Raw genomic sequence first — 16,694 nt, forward strand, 5'->3', positions numbered from 1 at the left:
AGGGTGAGATAGGAAACGGCCTCAAGTTGCGCCAGGGGAGATTTAGATTGGATATTAGGAAAAATGTCTTCAATGAAAGGGTTATCAAGCACTGGAGCAGGCTGCCCAGGGAGGTGGTTGAGTTGCCATCCCTGGAGGTATTTAAAAGATGTGGTGCTTAGGGACATGGTTTAGTGGTGAATTTGGCAGTGCTGGGTTAACAGTTGGACTCAATGATCTTAAAGGTCTTTTCCAACCTAAATGATTCTGTGATTCTATGAGCAAAGCTAGCTAATAGCTTTTTTTTTTTTTGCTGTCGGTCCTTTGTGCTTTAATATGTTAAGGATTACAGTGTAACACAGCAACACAAAAATTCGGAGATGGTGTTAACTACTGGATTTATGGCACTGAATCATCTCCACATACCATTATCCAAAGCAAATCTAATAGCTTGCTCTGTATTACAGCTCTACCTTAAGTTAAAAGATCTGGTTTTTGTAAGGTAGCACATATAGGCCACTATGTCCAATAGTTTTACAACATTACCATTTTATCAGAAGTGACAGGATGGACAAAATCTGAAATGCAGGACAGAATATAGAGATTGATTTAGTAGTGCTAGCCTGTTTTCAACCTTTTTTTTATTGCAGGGAATTATCCAAGATGTTATTTTTCCATTGATGTGCTATACAGATGCTGATGAAGAGCTTTGGCAAGAAGATCCATATGAATATATTCGCATGAAATTTGGTGAGAATTTGAAATGTACTCATTTTAAAATGACTTTGCACAAAGATGGGATTTTTGTAGGTTTTTTGTGAAAATAGAGATGGCTTTAATCTTTAAAAGAAAAAGAGGAAAACCATTTGTATTACCCAGTAATGTAACTTCATATAGTTAACTTTTGGATATACTGGTGGAAGTGACCGATAATGTATGACAGTCAACAATGCACAGGTGTTTCTGCACTTGAAAAAGTAGCTAATTTTAACAGTTACAAAGTTTTTGTTATAAGTCGAACAGTCCAGGTCTTGCTAACAATAATTACGTAAGTTTAATGTTGTTAAAAGTTTATGCTTTACAACAGCTAATATTTCAGGCCCTGGAGTTTTTACGATCTGAAGAAATTTCACGTGTCACTGTTCAGAACAGATTCACCAAAATGATAAAGGAAACGTAATGAAGCAAGCCTAGCATTCCAGACTTGTTTAATTTCACCTCCTGTGGCTTGCTGCTTTGTTGTTGGGGTTTACTGTAAGTCTATGCAGTCCTTCCAGACTGTGGAAGAAAGAAGATACTGAACAAATTCTTCCCTCCACTAGGACTTTTATGTGGGTAGAACAAGGAATCTTGATGGGTTTAGGAGTTTCGTATCCCTCAGATCAGAGGCAGACCTGTAAAACAGTACAGGTATTGTACAAGGCTCTGATAGTCCTTATTCTGCAGAGAAATAAAAAACTGAGCATTTTTAACTCAGTTATGTGTGCTTGCCTGTACAGCAAATAACATGTATGTCAAAAATTGACTGCTGTGTCTGCTTCTACTGTTACAAAAGATTTATCTTAAAAATAAGGAAGACATAGTTTCAAATGAGACATGTAGTGCCAGTGATCATGAAAAAGGTGAAATATGTGTATCGGGAATGTCCAACCATGTGTTACTGTTGTTTGGTCTTGGAATGTCTAGTGAGAAAGCATGATTAACCACTTGAAAAAAAAAAGAAAATTGTTGCTCTTTGGTTTCATATTAAATCGTTAGATTACATTAGGATCATGAACTGTAATAAAGGACCAAAATTTATAGTTGTTATATGTTTACTTAATAGACGTATTTGAAGACTTCATTTCTCCAACAACTGCTGCTCAAACATTACTGTTTACATCATGTAGTAAAAGGAAAGAGGTAAGCTAATCAAGGATTTTATTTAAGTAAAACATTAGCTAGATGTAGTTTATAGTCTCCATTTGCTGAAAGAACTACTAAAAAGTTTTACTTTTCTGTTCTCTGTCAAGTCATAGTACACTAAAATTTGTCGTTTCTGTCAAATTCATTTTGCACTGGTCTATTTGTGATCTTTGTATTTGCCAATTCCCCTAGGACATATCTATCAAGAATGTTGGGTGTTTATAACAAAGATGTAAAACATTATTCAAATTCCAGACTTGGAGCAGATTAATAGAGCATTTCAGAACACTGAGAATGGTACCTGAGACACTTGATTGAAATACTTTGTCTAACCTTACATGTAATCTAGGTCTTGCAGAAGACAATGGGCTTCTGTTATCAGATTCTTACGGAGCCGAATGCTGACCCTCGTAAGAAAGATGGTGCTTTACATATGATCGGTTCTTTGGCTGAAATTCTCCTAAAAGTAAGCATAACAAATCTGGTGGTTCTCTTTTTTCCTCCTTTTCCTTTCTTTCACATATAGTGTCTTAGAAGAAATGAGAATAGCTCTTTGAGTTTATAAGATTCTGAATCATTGCCAATTTTTAAAGCTGTTGAACTTAATTGTTTTGGTTTTGTTGGCAGCTTAATTCCACAAGTTTTATTGGGTCATGTTAAAGTTCAGATTGTTTTAAGTTCCTTTAAGTTCTTTGCTTCTAGTAAGAATTACTGCACCGTTTCCTGTGCTACACTTAAGTACCTTTCCTTTTTCTGTGGAAGGAAGAAAAATCCATCCAGTGAGAGGCTGTTGATTTAATGAGATCTTTTCTGTGTATGGAAGAGAGGAAATAAAGTGAAATTAGCAACCTTGCTCAATTAGAATGGTAGCAAAAAAGATGCAGGGCATGGACTTGTATTTGGACGACAGCTCTGAGAAGTTTCCCTGACCACTTTTGTTTTTGATAAGAGTAATGTACTGCCAAGCAAAACGTATCTCTGAGTCATAAAATGACCGGAAAAAAGTGTCACTATTTTGACTGAAATTTATTTAAGTCTGTGTAGGATCCAAGTTTAATTACTAATATGGCATTTCATTGTTGTTTAGTGGACTTTAATAAAAGGGGAAGTTGAAAGTCTGAGGGTTTTGTTACGCTGTTAACACTTTTATATGTGATATTTTTTTACTGGATTAGAAACACATTTTTATATGAAATTTTAAACTGATGTGTTCCTATTCTTATTCTGACAGAAGAAGATATATAAAGATCAGATGGAATATATGTTGCAGAATCATGTGTTCCCTCTCTTCAGCAGCGAGCTGGGTTACATGAGAGCACGGGTAAGAAACTGTAAGATTTACTGTTAAGTTATACTGTTTGTTCTAACTGAAGAGTTCAGGAATGTTATTTAATTTTTTTTCCCTCTAACAAATGCACTCCTTTATGCACCTTTTCTGTAATAAATTGTATGCTTATTTCAGAGATTGGTATCAGTCTTTATGTGTGATTCTAGATAGCTACTGTGTAGTTTTAAAATGGCTGCAGAATGGTGTGCATAGTTTTCCATCTGTGTCTGGTGGCATGGTCTATTTGTGTTCTGCATTTAGACTGTACTGCTCACACAAAACCTGTGGCCAAAGATGAACTTGAGATCATAGTACTGGTCTAGTGATGTCTGAAAGACAAGCCTCCCACTGGCCAGCCTCCACACTCTCAAACATCTTCATCTGTTAAAAAGTTTTACGATATCTTTATGCAACAGTAGTTGTACTTCAGATCTTCAGATCTAATAATTTGTGTAGGTTATGGGTATACAAGTATATAATCTTGTTTGTAGGTTTTGTAACTCTGAATTTGTTCAATGTCTCTTTCAGGCTTGTTGGGTTCTTCATTATTTTTGTGAAGTCAAATTTAAGAGTGACCAGAATCTCCAGACAGCCTTAGAACTCACAAGACGGTGTCTGATAGATGATAGGGAAATGCCTGTGAAAGTGGAAGCTGCAATAGCACTTCAAGTTCTGATCAGTAATCAAGAGAAAGGTAGCCCTCTTGAAGCTACAGCAAGCTTTAACGGAATAGGCGTTAATATTGAGATGTTCGGGGAGACTGTTCTCTTCTTTCCTGATGTTAATTTACTTCTTGCAGTTGTAATTGCTATCACCTATTGTCATTTTCTAGCTGGAAAATTCCGTATTTTTTATAAATAACATTATCACAATTTCATGGTACAACAAATACCATGGCAATATAAGCGTGTCTGTCTCAGCATCCATTCATTCATGTTAAAATTTATTTTTTAAAGAAAGTTGTCTTTATCCTGGCAGGCTTTACATTGCTTAGTATTTCTGAAGCTGGCATAAAAGCCACAAAGCAAACATAAATTCTATATTAAATACTTTGACCAAAATGTGTATGTACCCATTCCTTTTCAATTAAAATTTGCATTGATAAGTAATCTTGCATTCCATAAAGACTGCAGAACTCTGATGTTCGTACTTCAGTTGTGATCCCCTTGGTATATGTTTTTATTAAAAAATTGTTCTGACTGTTAGTATTGCTATAATAATTTATAGTACCCATGGTTTTGGCATATTAATGCCAAAGCACTAAATACTAAGAAAATATATATGACTTTCCTATGCGGATACTGTAGTTTTGTAAGAATGTCAATTCAAATATTTCCACTTCTTTTACAGCTAAAGAATACATTACTCCATTCATTAGACCGGTAATGCAAGCTTTACTTCATATTATAAGAGAGACTGAAAATGATGATCTTACTAATGTGATTCAGAAGATGATCTGTGAATATAGTGAAGAAGTTACCCCAATTGCAGTAGAAATGACACAGCATTTGGTAAGTTGGTGACTTAGGAAGATGTTTAATATGTGAAAGGTTGGTATTTAAAATTTAGTTGTCCACCAATCAATAGCTGTTGTTACTCCAGTCTGCTTAACTGCATTGATACAAGTAATTTTCTTCTACATTTAGACTGTTTTTTCTCAAAAGTGCCTTCATAACTTGAGCTAAATGGAAATTTCGAAGAACAATTGTAGAAATGTTTGAGAAATCTTTGTACATGTTTTCTTCTGATTGTGTTAATAATGGATTTTGGTAGCACCTAGTCTCTACAATATGACTTAAATTTTCTGTTTTAAAATGAGAAATTAAAGAGCAGGTTTTTCATTTAAAAATTGATACGAAAATAATGTTACGTTGTATGTAATGTGAAAATAAAATTGAACCTGCAGGAGACATTTAGAACTTGAATGGCCATATCTAGCACGTTGTAATAACAGTTTCAAAAGCAGAGGTCAGCTCAGTGCTTCCCTATTAAAGGGCCTTGCCTTGGAGTTAGAACAAAATTGTTTGCGTGTCTTCTCTGGGAATGTCTGCAAAGAGGTCCAGTCTAGTTCAGCTACCAGTTAAACCTTGTGTCAGAAAATCTGATTCAGAAAATGTATTCTTTTGGAAAGTAATGGCTTTTATATCTTTTTATTCATGAATCAATAAACGATGACAGCTCAAATGGGTTAATATTCAAATTCTATCAATCTTGAAAACAAACTCTGGAATGGAGCAGTCACCTTCTAATATTCATATACGTTTTCTTAGCAGAGGACCTCCTTAAATTGTTTAAAATACCAGACTTGCACAGTTGTTCATCTCCAAGCATGTCTCCATTAAATGATGTATTTAGGGGTTGTTTTGCTGTTACATGCAGGCAATGACATTTAACCAGGTGATCCAGACTGGACCAGATGAAGAGGGCAGTGATGACAAAGCAGTGACAGCAATGGGAATCTTGAATACTATTGATACTCTTCTCAGTGTAGTTGAAGATCACAAGGAAGTAAGTAAAAACCTACTTTAAAGCTAATATGTATTGTCTAGGACACTGAAAGTCTTTTGTAGTTCCAGTGTTTCTGACGTTATTTGAAAAACTGTCCTTTGAGCCAAGAATCCAGGTTCTTATTCAAATAGGTGGAAGCAACTTGTCTCTTAACAGATGGAGCGCTCAGCTCAGCTGGAAAAACCCATCTGATTTGATGAGGTCTGCCCTTCAAAGAAAATAGATAAAACTTCAGTTAGCTTTGAATATTGACTCTGCTGACTTAGTTTGCTCTCTGCAACAGAATCGGTGTCTGTAAATACAGCTGTTGTGGCGATGCAGAGTGATAGGGTTTTTACCTGCCTAATCTGCACTGTAGAGTTCTTCAGTGTGATGTTACTTAGCCCATTCAATACAACAAAACTAACGTCTGCCCAGAGTACACCTTGTTCAAGAGATGCATTTGCTGATCAAAATCTTTCTTGACAAAGTCAGCTACTGTTTTTTGATAAATACATTATAGGTTTTTAGTGACTAAACAGTGATAAATTGTACTCTCAGGGCTCTGAAGACTTTACTAATGAAGTGTATTTTTTATATATATAAAAAATATATACAATGCATATTCTGAATGCCCATGGGGGAGGAATCCAGTGCTGCCATGCAATAAACCAAGGACCAGTTTGGCTGACTTGTTGCCAAAGCTGCTCAGCAAGCTTTTCATGTACTTGTTTTTGTCAGTGAATTCTTACTAGCTAAACAAAGAGTTTGTGTAACAGTATGCTAGTTCTGAGGAACTCAATTGTAAAGCATTGATCAGTAAACACTTATATTTAGAGACATCTCATACAGGATGACCAGTGTTCCAAGAGATAAGGTATTTAGCTGGTTAGTTTCAAATCCTGTTCTGCATAGCTAAGACCAGAAACTCAACCCTTATTCGACCCTATGCAAGGTAAGTGTCCTAAACAGGTTAATGACTCTTTTGTTAGCTGTTCCATGGAGTAATAAATACTGCTTGGGAAGAGTGTCTGAATCTCTAGACCAGCATTTAGACTGATTGTCCACGTAGCATATGAACATTCTAGGCTAGGTTTGGGAGGTGATTTGGTATTTGATTTTGGTTTTTGAAATTTCACTTTTCCAGAACAACAAATACTTCTGTAACTTCCATTGCTTACCCCTTTGATATATACATTTACTTACTGTGTTTTAATGGGACTGAACTGTTGCATAGGGTTACTGTCAAGCTTTTCTTTTTAAAGGATACCCTATAATGAGATTCTTCCAGTATTGAAAGAATATTCCAAAACTACCTTGTATTAAAAGCTGGTTTACAAATCCTTAGCTAAGAGTGCTGCTCTTGTAAGTTTAGTGCTCTAAAATGGGAGAGATATTCAGTTGTTTTTAGAAGACTATATTGTATAAATAGAAACTGCTTTGCATAATTTTATTTTAAAATGTGTTTAATTTCAACGCTAAAGTATTGAAAACAATCCTAAATCTCCTTTTTTTTTTTTTTTTTTTTTTTTTCAGATTACCCAGCAGCTGGAAGGGATCTGTTTGCAAGTGATTGGAACAGTTTTGCAGCAGCATGTATTAGGTATCTCTACTTTCGCTGGCTTATTTAAGTGTACGAGATTGGCATTAAATTTACCTAGATTCTGTTTGTTTTAGAGTTCTATGAGGAGATCTTTTCCTTGGCTCATAGTCTGACCTGTCAACAAGTTTCTGCACAAATGTGGCAGCTTCTTCCTCTTGTTTTTGAAGTCTTTCAGCAGGATGGCTTTGATTATTTTACTGGTAAGCAATACAAATAAATTGCAAAGCCAGAAGGCTTCATGTATGTGATTTCAACCATACAATGAATTACATCTTGATAGAAATGTTAGAACACTGAAGTGAGGTTACACTTGAAGTCTTTTATTCTGCTGTTGCTGCAACCAGACTTGTTTTGCTAAGGCACCTATGACTAGATGCATGCTTATCTTAACAAAATTAAGCAAGAACTAATTAACTTATTAATACATAGATTTCAACCAGATTTTAACAGCTTGTCTAACAAAGCATGCAAATGTTTTATTTATCTCTATCTAACTGATCATTCTTCGTTTAATACAGATATGATGCCTCTTTTGCACAATTACGTTACTGTCGATACAGATACACTTCTGTCAGACACAAAATATCTTGAAATGATCTACAGTATGTGCAAGAAGGTAAGTAGATTCCTTTGTGATAATAGAACCTGTGATCTCAAGTGATACACTGTTAAACTGGATACCTTTTTCCACAACAGCAGGCTGTGAAACTGAAAAATTTTGATGTCTGCTCTTAAAGCATTATGCTATTTAATATCCTCCTGGGATTCCACAAATTATTAAGTTATTGCAGAGAAATTAAAAGAGGTTGCATCAAATTTCAGATACATGCTTTTGCTAAAAGGGAAAAATCATACACAACAAAAGCAGATCAAAAGAACCCAGGGTTTTGTGCACAGGTGCTTTGTGTAATACACTGTGCATATGGGCATGCAAAACACACGTGTGCATTTTGCCAAATGTAGATGGCTTCTTTTATCTGAGATTGGTAGCCTCACTATGGCTAGGATGCCACATGCCATCTGTATGCTAAAGGTCTTAAATCTATTAGCTGAAACAACCGGAGTAGGGAGGGAAAGTGGAGGGATAGGAATAGGAAGTTATTTTCCCAAGTTCATGCCAGGTTAGTGATGACAGCAGGGAGCAGAATGCAGATGTTCTGATTCAGTCCGTTCACTTTTGGCAATCTTTCCGTATTTAACTTAGCTTCTCAGCTCCTGAGTATTATGGGTAGCTGCCAACTGGGCTTTCTTTATCCAGTCAATATGTAGAACACAAAGCTTTCCAAAATATTAGCCCTGTGTGAGAAAATTAATACTTCATTATAAGATGGTGTTAATGTTTTATAATCTTTAATAGTAACCTGTGGAGGTTTCAGTTTTCTACTTCTGGATATCATGTCTTGTGTCCATGTAAGAACTATGGTGAACTGTCAGCTGCCCTGGCTGTGTTATTTCCCGAGTAATTCGTTTGCAGATGTTTAAATATTATAGTGAATAACTCTTTGCCAGCCTTTATTTGAAACGAAGTTGCAACCAGGCTGATTAGGTTGATTGTAAATACTTGAACATTTTGTATATACAAAAAAGAAAATTAGCCTGTTATAACCTCTTATTGGTTAGTGCTTTATTAACTGAGCACAGTCAATCTTTAACACGGAAGTTTTAGGTATTGGGTGGTCCTCTACTGGTTTTGTAAATAAAATTTTTACAAAATTCAGTACATGAATACATGAGAAAAAAGCTTCGTTTGTGTATGGAAATAAACCTTTGCAAAATGGCAGCTGATGTTTATACAGTTACTGTTGTAAGCTCTGCGTCCACAGAGTTACTGAATATTTGTACATGTAGATTAGTTTTACGCACATTCAGCAATGTTTCAGTCTGTAGTTGTGATACTGAGCCATTGCTGTAGATTTGGCTGCTTCACTGATGGATGTTTATGCTAGCATTGTAATAGAGTGGGTAAATTTGTATCAGCTTTTCAGAGCAAAGTCGTATATAGCAAATACTTCTCGAAGGGATATCATCAGCAGTAATGGTTATTTTTCAGGTCCTTACAGGAGTTGCTGGGGAAGATGCAGAATGTCATGCAGCAAAGCTGTTAGAAGTAATTATTCTTCAGTGTAAAGGACGTGGCATTGATCAGGTTGGTACAACTTTGGCTGTTATAACTAAGATTTTTAAAATATTTTATTCTCAAATACGAATTAATTACGTATTAATGCGTTCAATTCTGAGAAGTTTGTGTGGTGTGACTACTAATCCTGTTATCTACTTCAGTGTTACCCAGTTAACAGCACTGCAGAGATAGTTATTGCACACTTTGTCTCCAGAATCTAGGACGTTGCAAAACTCAAGTGTTTTTGTGAATCTGGAAGTAAATGAAATCTTTTCGCTTTTTCATTTCACCTTTGTATGTGACTTCTGCTGGCACTTAAAAATTATTCCTGTTTTATGCCATCTGTATTTATGTGCCAGACTGGTTTTATGCCATTTCTCAAGTTTAATGTGAAATACAGAACTACAAAATTTATTTTTGAGCACTAAATTTGTAACGGTTCTCACTCTCAGTGCATACCCTTATTTGTGGAAGCTGCGTTAGAGAGGTTGACCAGAGAAGTGAAAACAAGTGAACTGCGAACAATGTGCCTCCAGGTTGCCATAGCTGCTTTGTATTACAATCCTCACTTACTATTAAATACATTGGAAAATCTTCGTTTTCCCAACAATGTGGAGCCTGTCACTAGTCACTTCATAACACAGTGGCTTAATGACGTGGACTGTTTCTTGGGGTAAGCATTTCTAATTTTGAAGATTATTCTCGGTGATATGTCTCTACACTACCTGCTTGTAAATCATAACAAAAACTTGCAACTTCAACTTTTGTACTTTTTTTTTTTTTTTGTAGACTTCATGATAGAAAGATGTGTGTGCTTGGCTTGTGTGCTCTTATTGATCTGGAGCAAATCCCACAGGTTTTAAATCAAGTTGCTGGCCGGATCCTGCCAGCTTTTATCCTTTTATTTAATGGATTGAAAAGAGCATATGCTTGTCATGCAGAGCATGAAAATGACAGCGATGATGACGATGAAGCTGAAGAAGATGAGGAAACAGGTATGGAAACTGAAACATCGCTGTTACTTTGTGGTTTTGATGGTCAGTTCCTTTGTGGAATTCTTCAGAGTTCCCTAATTCCAAAAATCAAAAGCTGTGGTAGAACACTGGATATCTTTTAATGACTTTCAAATATATCTGACTTACTTTCCATTCCCTCTTAAAAACTGACTTTCTAGGCTGAGTCTCTTTAAAGTCACATCAAGCTAGCATTTGTGTATGGATGCTGTCATTGCTGAAAGGAATTATTACTGGGGCATATTTCCCATTTGAGTGGGGGTAAGAGTCAGTAGAAGGCGTTTCCAGGAATCCTTCTAATCCATTGTACAGTTTGGACTATATACTACAAACTGTCCCATGAGCCGCTGGTGGCATAGCTGTGTATTGAACATGACAATCTCAACTTCATCGGCCTTTATAGACTTTCTTTTTCATACAGTCATTTCACAGACTCTCACATCTTTTGCCATCTTCTTTATATGAAGTTCAAAATTACCTACAACTTCCCCTGTTCTTCTTTCTTCCACCTTTCCCTATACTCTGCTTAAGCTTTTAGTTCTTGTTCCCAATTTTTATCTTTCCATCATCAGCCTGGTGTCTTTGTGAGTGATTGTTTGGAGTAGTTCTCCACACTCAAAGGAATATCTGTTGGTTTTCATCTCTTATCTACTTACAGCCCAGTTTCTCTTTGATCTCTGCTGTTGAATTCTAGACTCCCCAGATTATTGTCACTATACATCATTCAGACTTTTATATTTTGAATTTTTCACGCATTCTTTTCAACAGCCCTTTTGAATGTGCCTTTAAAAGTGTTTTCATCAAATTATTTCAGATGTTCTTTGGAGCATGAATATTGCTTTGCTTAAAGTTTTGTCAAGTGCTGTTCCAAACTATCTGTATGTACAACTTTATACATTTTTATGGCAATAAAATTTTCCTTTTCCACTTACACGCTTGGTGTGAGGGAAAAGACCATGGCACTAGGAAAGCCATTAAATGATCTTCCCCCTTTCTAGTCTGCACTATACTGTTACCAGTTCCATTTCCTGTTTTGTATCATCAGCCATTTTCCTAAAGAATTGTTCTTACTATTCTTGAGATAAACTTTTTTTGTGTGTGATATTTAACTCAGAGGAATTGGGGAGTGATGAAGATGACATTGATGAAGACAGTCGACAATATCTACAACTTCTAGCAAAACAGGCAGGTGAAGATGGAGATGATGAAGACTGGGAAGATGATGATGCTGAAGAGACTGCTTTGGAAGGCTATTCCACAATTATTGATGATGAAGACAACCCTATTGATGAATATCAGATATTTAAAACCATTTTTCAGAGTAAGTAACTTCATTTCCTTTCCTGGCCAACAAGTTATATTTTAACTTAATCTTAGTGTATACCATTGTAAACTGGAACCTGTCAAAAGCTTCCAAACAGGCTTTCCAATATGTGCATTGAACAAGTTCATTCTTTGGAAAAAAGCCATCATTAAACTTTCAGAGTGGGGGAGAGAGGCTTGAATTAATTTCTGGTGGGAGAGAAGAGGTCAGAGCTTGTATTAGTGTTTTTAAATGTCTTGAATTATGTAACCCTAACAGAATATTACTCTGATTAAAATGGTCATGAGTTAGTAAGCTTTGAGTTACAGAATGTATTAATGAGCGCTTTCTTTTTGCTTATTTTTTCTTTCTCTTGCAGCAATTCAGAATCGTAACCCTGTGTGGTACCAAGCTTTGACACAGGGTCTTAATGAAGAACAAAGAAAACAATTGCAGGACATAGCAACTCTGGCAGATCAGAGGCGGGCAGCACATGGTATTTTTCCCCCTTTATACCATTAATTGCTGCTTTTGCTGTTTGAATGTTGTTTATGTGCTCAAGAAGCATAATACAGAAAATGCCACTAATTCAAGCCTGATAATGTCTTCCTCAAAGCGGGGTTGGTTTACACTCCAGAGGTGTTTGAAATCTAAGATTGTCAGGTTGCAAAGCCTCAATTGCGTACCACAGGTGTAAGGAATGATAGAAATGTCTTAATGAAGTGGCCAAGTAAATAAAAGCATGTTTGTCATAATTGCTTGGATTTGAAAACAATTGGTATCTGAAGGTGCATGAACTCTAGGTATGGTAACAAACACATTAAGTGGGTGATAAATTATTTCATGATGTGACCTAGACCAGCTGGGATAGACAATGATTCTGTGGGTGGGAAAAATACAAAATTGTGGAAGTAGTATCCATCTGTAAAGCTACATTATTATGCCTATTAAATATTTCAGATTTGTTTTTCTTCAATAGAGATTTCAAAATACAGGAAATGGGCAGATCTTCAGGGTTTTTTTTTTTTGTTTTGCAAGTTTTCCCAGGTGTCTGAGAGTAAGCCAATGTAGATAACTCTCTAAGGTCAAGGCTAAATTTTGAGTGATCAGTCCAGTCTCATATCTTAAATTTTATGGAGCAATTACTATAATATGTTTAAAAATAGAAGTTCAGAAACCTTTCAATTAAAAGATCGGTAGTAAGAATGCACACTTTACAAGTATTTTTGTCAGAAAACAGCCTAAATTACCTCATAAAGTTTCTAAGTGTCTAGAATGATCCGCTTTTAATGGTTATAAAATAGTTTCACTGTGACCCCTGTCAAGCACTTGACATCATACTGATGAGATTATACACTACTTGTGCATTTTATGAAAAAATGTGTGTGGGTGTTTTAGCTGCTTATTCATAGAGCAAGTTAGGTTCAGATTGTGAAGTTTAACTTAAGCAACTAGATCCTTACTGGAAATGTTTACATAGTGTCCAAGCATATTGATACTCTTTAGGCTACCTGCCACACATGGGAACATCCTGCTAGGAGCATGTGGAATATGATTATCTCATTAATGTAGATAAGAAGAATTTCCATGAGCTAAGAGACTTGTCTCCTGTGTGCTATGGAGCCAGGAGGGAACAAAGCATTTGTTTCTATAGAAACAAACCACCTTTCTATAGAAATGTGTAGGTAGAAATGTATAGATGGAAATACACATTTCTATCTGCTCTTTACCAACCTGATTTTCAGTTGTCCATGTATTAGAGCTTGTAGAAAACCAGTCTTGCAGTAGTCTTTGAAAGATGGAATGTGCAGCTAGTAAAACCAGACAGCCTAACTCTCACTACTAGTTACAGTGATGGATATGTGGACCTCAGATGCCTAAAGATCTTAAGGTTTGGTTGAAAATGAGAAGTGATAGTAGTTTTCTCTCAAAATTATATTATATGGTCTAGTAACCTAAACTCTAAACGTTCTGCTTAGGTATGGGGGGGAAAGGCATGTATACTGAAAAATATGTTTCTGGTATTTCAGTGGCTATTTCTGCTTCTATTGTTGAATTGAAATAGGAACACTGAAAATCTACCTAGTTTCTGTGTACTGCTTTTTTTTTGTACATGTGCTCTGTTACTGATTTAACTGAAAAATCTGTAGCTGTTAATCAGAAAGGACTGGGCGCCTGTTAGCAAGTTTAGAAGTCCAGCATTCATTCAGGTCCTGTTTCTGAAATGTGAAAATTACATACTCGTATCCAAAACCTGCAGTGGGCTTTTTAAAACAAAAATTCATTTAAGCATAAGTATAACAATATTGAGAAATTAAAATAAACAAATAAATAACCAGCCCATCTGTTGTTTGGGGCCTGGCACATTTCCACTTTGTGTGTGCTGATTACTTTCTTGGGTAACCCCAGGTTAAACCTCTATCTCTGAGACTCAGAATGGTCAGTCACAAAAATCTTAATGTCTTCCCCCCTACACACGCACTAAAATATCTTCCTTCTGTTTTTTGTTTTGTTTTAGAATCCAAAATGATTGAAAAGCGTGGAGGATACAAATTCAATGCTCCAGTTGTGCCAACTTCATTTAATTTTGGAGGCCCTGCCCCAGGAATGAATTGAATTATCACTTTTCCTGCTACTGTGTGATTGTAGTGAAGAGCTTGTGTTCCTCCCAATAGTGGTTCCAGAACTGGTTCATGTTATCTACAACTCACTCTAAACTAATTGATAAATAGATTGGACAAAAGCCCCAGAAGTGGGACCTGATCATACAACCTAATACTGGAAAGCAAACCAGAGGGGTTTTTTGAAGATAGGAAGAATCTGAATTTAAAGCTTCAAATGACACACTTTGGAAATCGCAAGTCAAGAGGGGATGTCATGAAGGCAGCTTTTCTTTTTCTGAGGAAAAAAAATAGGCATGGGCTGCAGGACTATTTAAAATGTCTCATTTACAGTACAAGCTAGAAGGCAGACTTAATTTTTACACCTGTGGCGGTATGAGTATTTGCCCAATTTATTTCCCTTTTCTCCCTTCCTATTGGGTGTCTGTTCTTTTAATGTAAATAAGATAAGGTAATCAGATAGCCTTACTTAATCTTCATTTCCATTTATCAAGATTGTTCATATGTAGAATATTGGACACTTAATGTAGCACTACATAACTGATAAATCTGTAAATGAATTAGCACTTTCATATTGAAACAAGCCTGCTAGCCTATGTACAAAAATAGCAAAATGTTTGCTGTTTATAAAAAATAAAAATAAAAAATAAGGGATGTACTGGGGGAAGTAATTTCAAGTTATTAATTTAAAATGAACTAGCAGTTTTGTACCTGGTGACTTTGTGGTGCAGTCACCTCTGGTTGTGACTTGAATTCGGTTATGTAAAAAGGGGTTAGTGATATTTCATTGCTGCTAAAAAAAAATAGCAACACCCTCTGTGTCCTTTGTTTTTTTCTTAAAGATTTCACTGTACAAGGTAAAATTTGGATCCAAATGTGTACTGTAAGCACTGAAAAAAGTTACCTTCTCTAAAGCAGGTAAATAAGATGTGAAGTTCTACTTTTTAAGAGTCAATTGAAGTGTGTGGATGAAACATCTATATATGCAATCTATTAAAAAGACAACAATTTGGCTAATCTGGACAATGATCTATAAATGCAATAGTTTCCCCTAATTTTGCAAGATACTCTTTTTTCAGCACATGGTAGTGCAGGTGCACTACTCTTGCATTTCATTCCCCCTCTTTTTGCACTCCCAGCATTAGTGTGTGCTGTTGTCTGCCTGATCCAGACAGTGTATTTGAAGTTTTGCCAATCTTTCATTTTTGAAGCCACAATTTTCTTCCTTCAAAGTTGCTATAGTAACTAGTATTTTAGCTGGAGAGGCAAAATACAGTTCCCTCTGGGACCACTATCAAAACCACTGTTTGAAGAAGCCAGCAGGGAGATGCTGTGAATGGGTTGGCTTAAATGCCCCCTTTTTCTTTTCTAAAAGCAAAAATCCATAGGTTTTTGATCTTGCCTTGAGATCATTGGTGTCAGGTCTTTTAAATCAAAATGTTTGTTTTTTTTTTTCTTTTGGCTGTTTTTATATAAAAATGTCACCTGCTGTTACAATTGATATTAAACAAGCTACCTTAATTTAATGTAAGCCTCCAAAATTTAAATACAGGTTAAAAATAAACTGAGTTTATATCTGTAAAAATGAAATGCACATATATATATTATGATACTCAAAATGCAGTCTTCAGAAAATTGGTTTGTGTGGTGTGGTTTTTTGCATCAGCAGAGTAGCAGGAATTCGTGGTTTGGGGTTTCCTTGACAAGCTGACCAGCACCATCCTCTGCCTTCCATTTGTTGCGCAGCCGCTAGTGCTTCTCTGGGCAGTGTAATGGGTTTTTCCAGTCGCTCCTCTCTGGTCTGCCTTTCTTCCGCAAATACTGACCTGCGCACAGGGTGCTACTGTGAGAGACTGAGCCAGAACTATAATGCCACATTGCCCTAGCCAAATACCAAAGGGATACTTGAAAAGCAAATTGTGGACTTAAAAGGATGGATATTGCGCCTGATGTGAAAAAGCCTAAAAAATTAAGCCTTGAATCAGAGTATCCGTTATAGCAGTGGTATGAGAACCACGGTAGTACTTTTGAATCTTTAGCTGACTGGCCAAGTACACATAGCAGAACTGGGTTTGGTTTTTTTGTAAATGTGTAACTTAAGAGCACGTACAGTTGTACTCCGGCCTCAAGATAATCTCTAGACAAGGTTTTATTTTTGTAGAAAAAGGTAACAAACATAATTACAGCATGCCTTTTCCTGTGCATTCCTTGACCTTGAAAAATGCCCAGTTTGACAAATCATTTCTGAACATCTGCTTGTTGGGTATCCGCTCGTTATGCAGCCCAAAAGATGTAAGAGAACTTTTTAGGACAGATGAGACACTTCTGCCTTGTGGC

The 16,694-nt window shown here is 36.1% G+C and overlaps 1 protein-coding gene and 1 non-coding gene across 2 annotated transcripts in view; both read left to right on the top strand.

Moving 5' to 3' along the window:
- IPO7 (importin 7) overlaps positions 1-15,374 on the top strand; it is a 35,767-nt gene extending 20,393 nt beyond the window's left edge. Inside the window, exons 10-25 of the mRNA XM_086471948.1 lie at positions 630-729; positions 1,805-1,881; positions 2,234-2,350; positions 3,116-3,205; positions 3,740-3,905; positions 4,562-4,722; positions 5,591-5,719; positions 7,235-7,301; positions 7,376-7,501; positions 7,820-7,917; positions 9,352-9,447; positions 9,873-10,093; positions 10,210-10,415; positions 11,548-11,754; positions 12,116-12,232; positions 14,255-15,374. Coding sequence (XP_086328074.1) covers positions 630-729; positions 1,805-1,881; positions 2,234-2,350; positions 3,116-3,205; positions 3,740-3,905; positions 4,562-4,722; positions 5,591-5,719; positions 7,235-7,301; positions 7,376-7,501; positions 7,820-7,917; positions 9,352-9,447; positions 9,873-10,093; positions 10,210-10,415; positions 11,548-11,754; positions 12,116-12,232; positions 14,255-14,352 — 2,076 coding nt within the window. The 3' untranslated portion in view covers positions 14,353-15,374. The remainder of the gene's footprint in view (positions 1-629; positions 730-1,804; positions 1,882-2,233; positions 2,351-3,115; positions 3,206-3,739; positions 3,906-4,561; positions 4,723-5,590; positions 5,720-7,234; positions 7,302-7,375; positions 7,502-7,819; positions 7,918-9,351; positions 9,448-9,872; positions 10,094-10,209; positions 10,416-11,547; positions 11,755-12,115; positions 12,233-14,254) is intronic.
- Positions 3,407-3,588, top strand: LOC147414607 (small nucleolar RNA SNORA23). The gene has a single exon (XR_015183856.1). It is a non-coding gene; the product is annotated as a small nucleolar RNA SNORA23 (small nucleolar RNA).
- Positions 15,375-16,694: the final 1,320 nt, after the last annotated feature.

The sequence above is a fragment of the Leptosomus discolor genome, chromosome 12, assembly GCF_034619465.1.
Source record: "Leptosomus discolor isolate bLepDis1 chromosome 12, bLepDis1.hap2, whole genome shotgun sequence".
Lineage (NCBI taxonomy): Eukaryota > Metazoa > Chordata > Aves > Leptosomiformes > Leptosomidae > Leptosomus > Leptosomus discolor.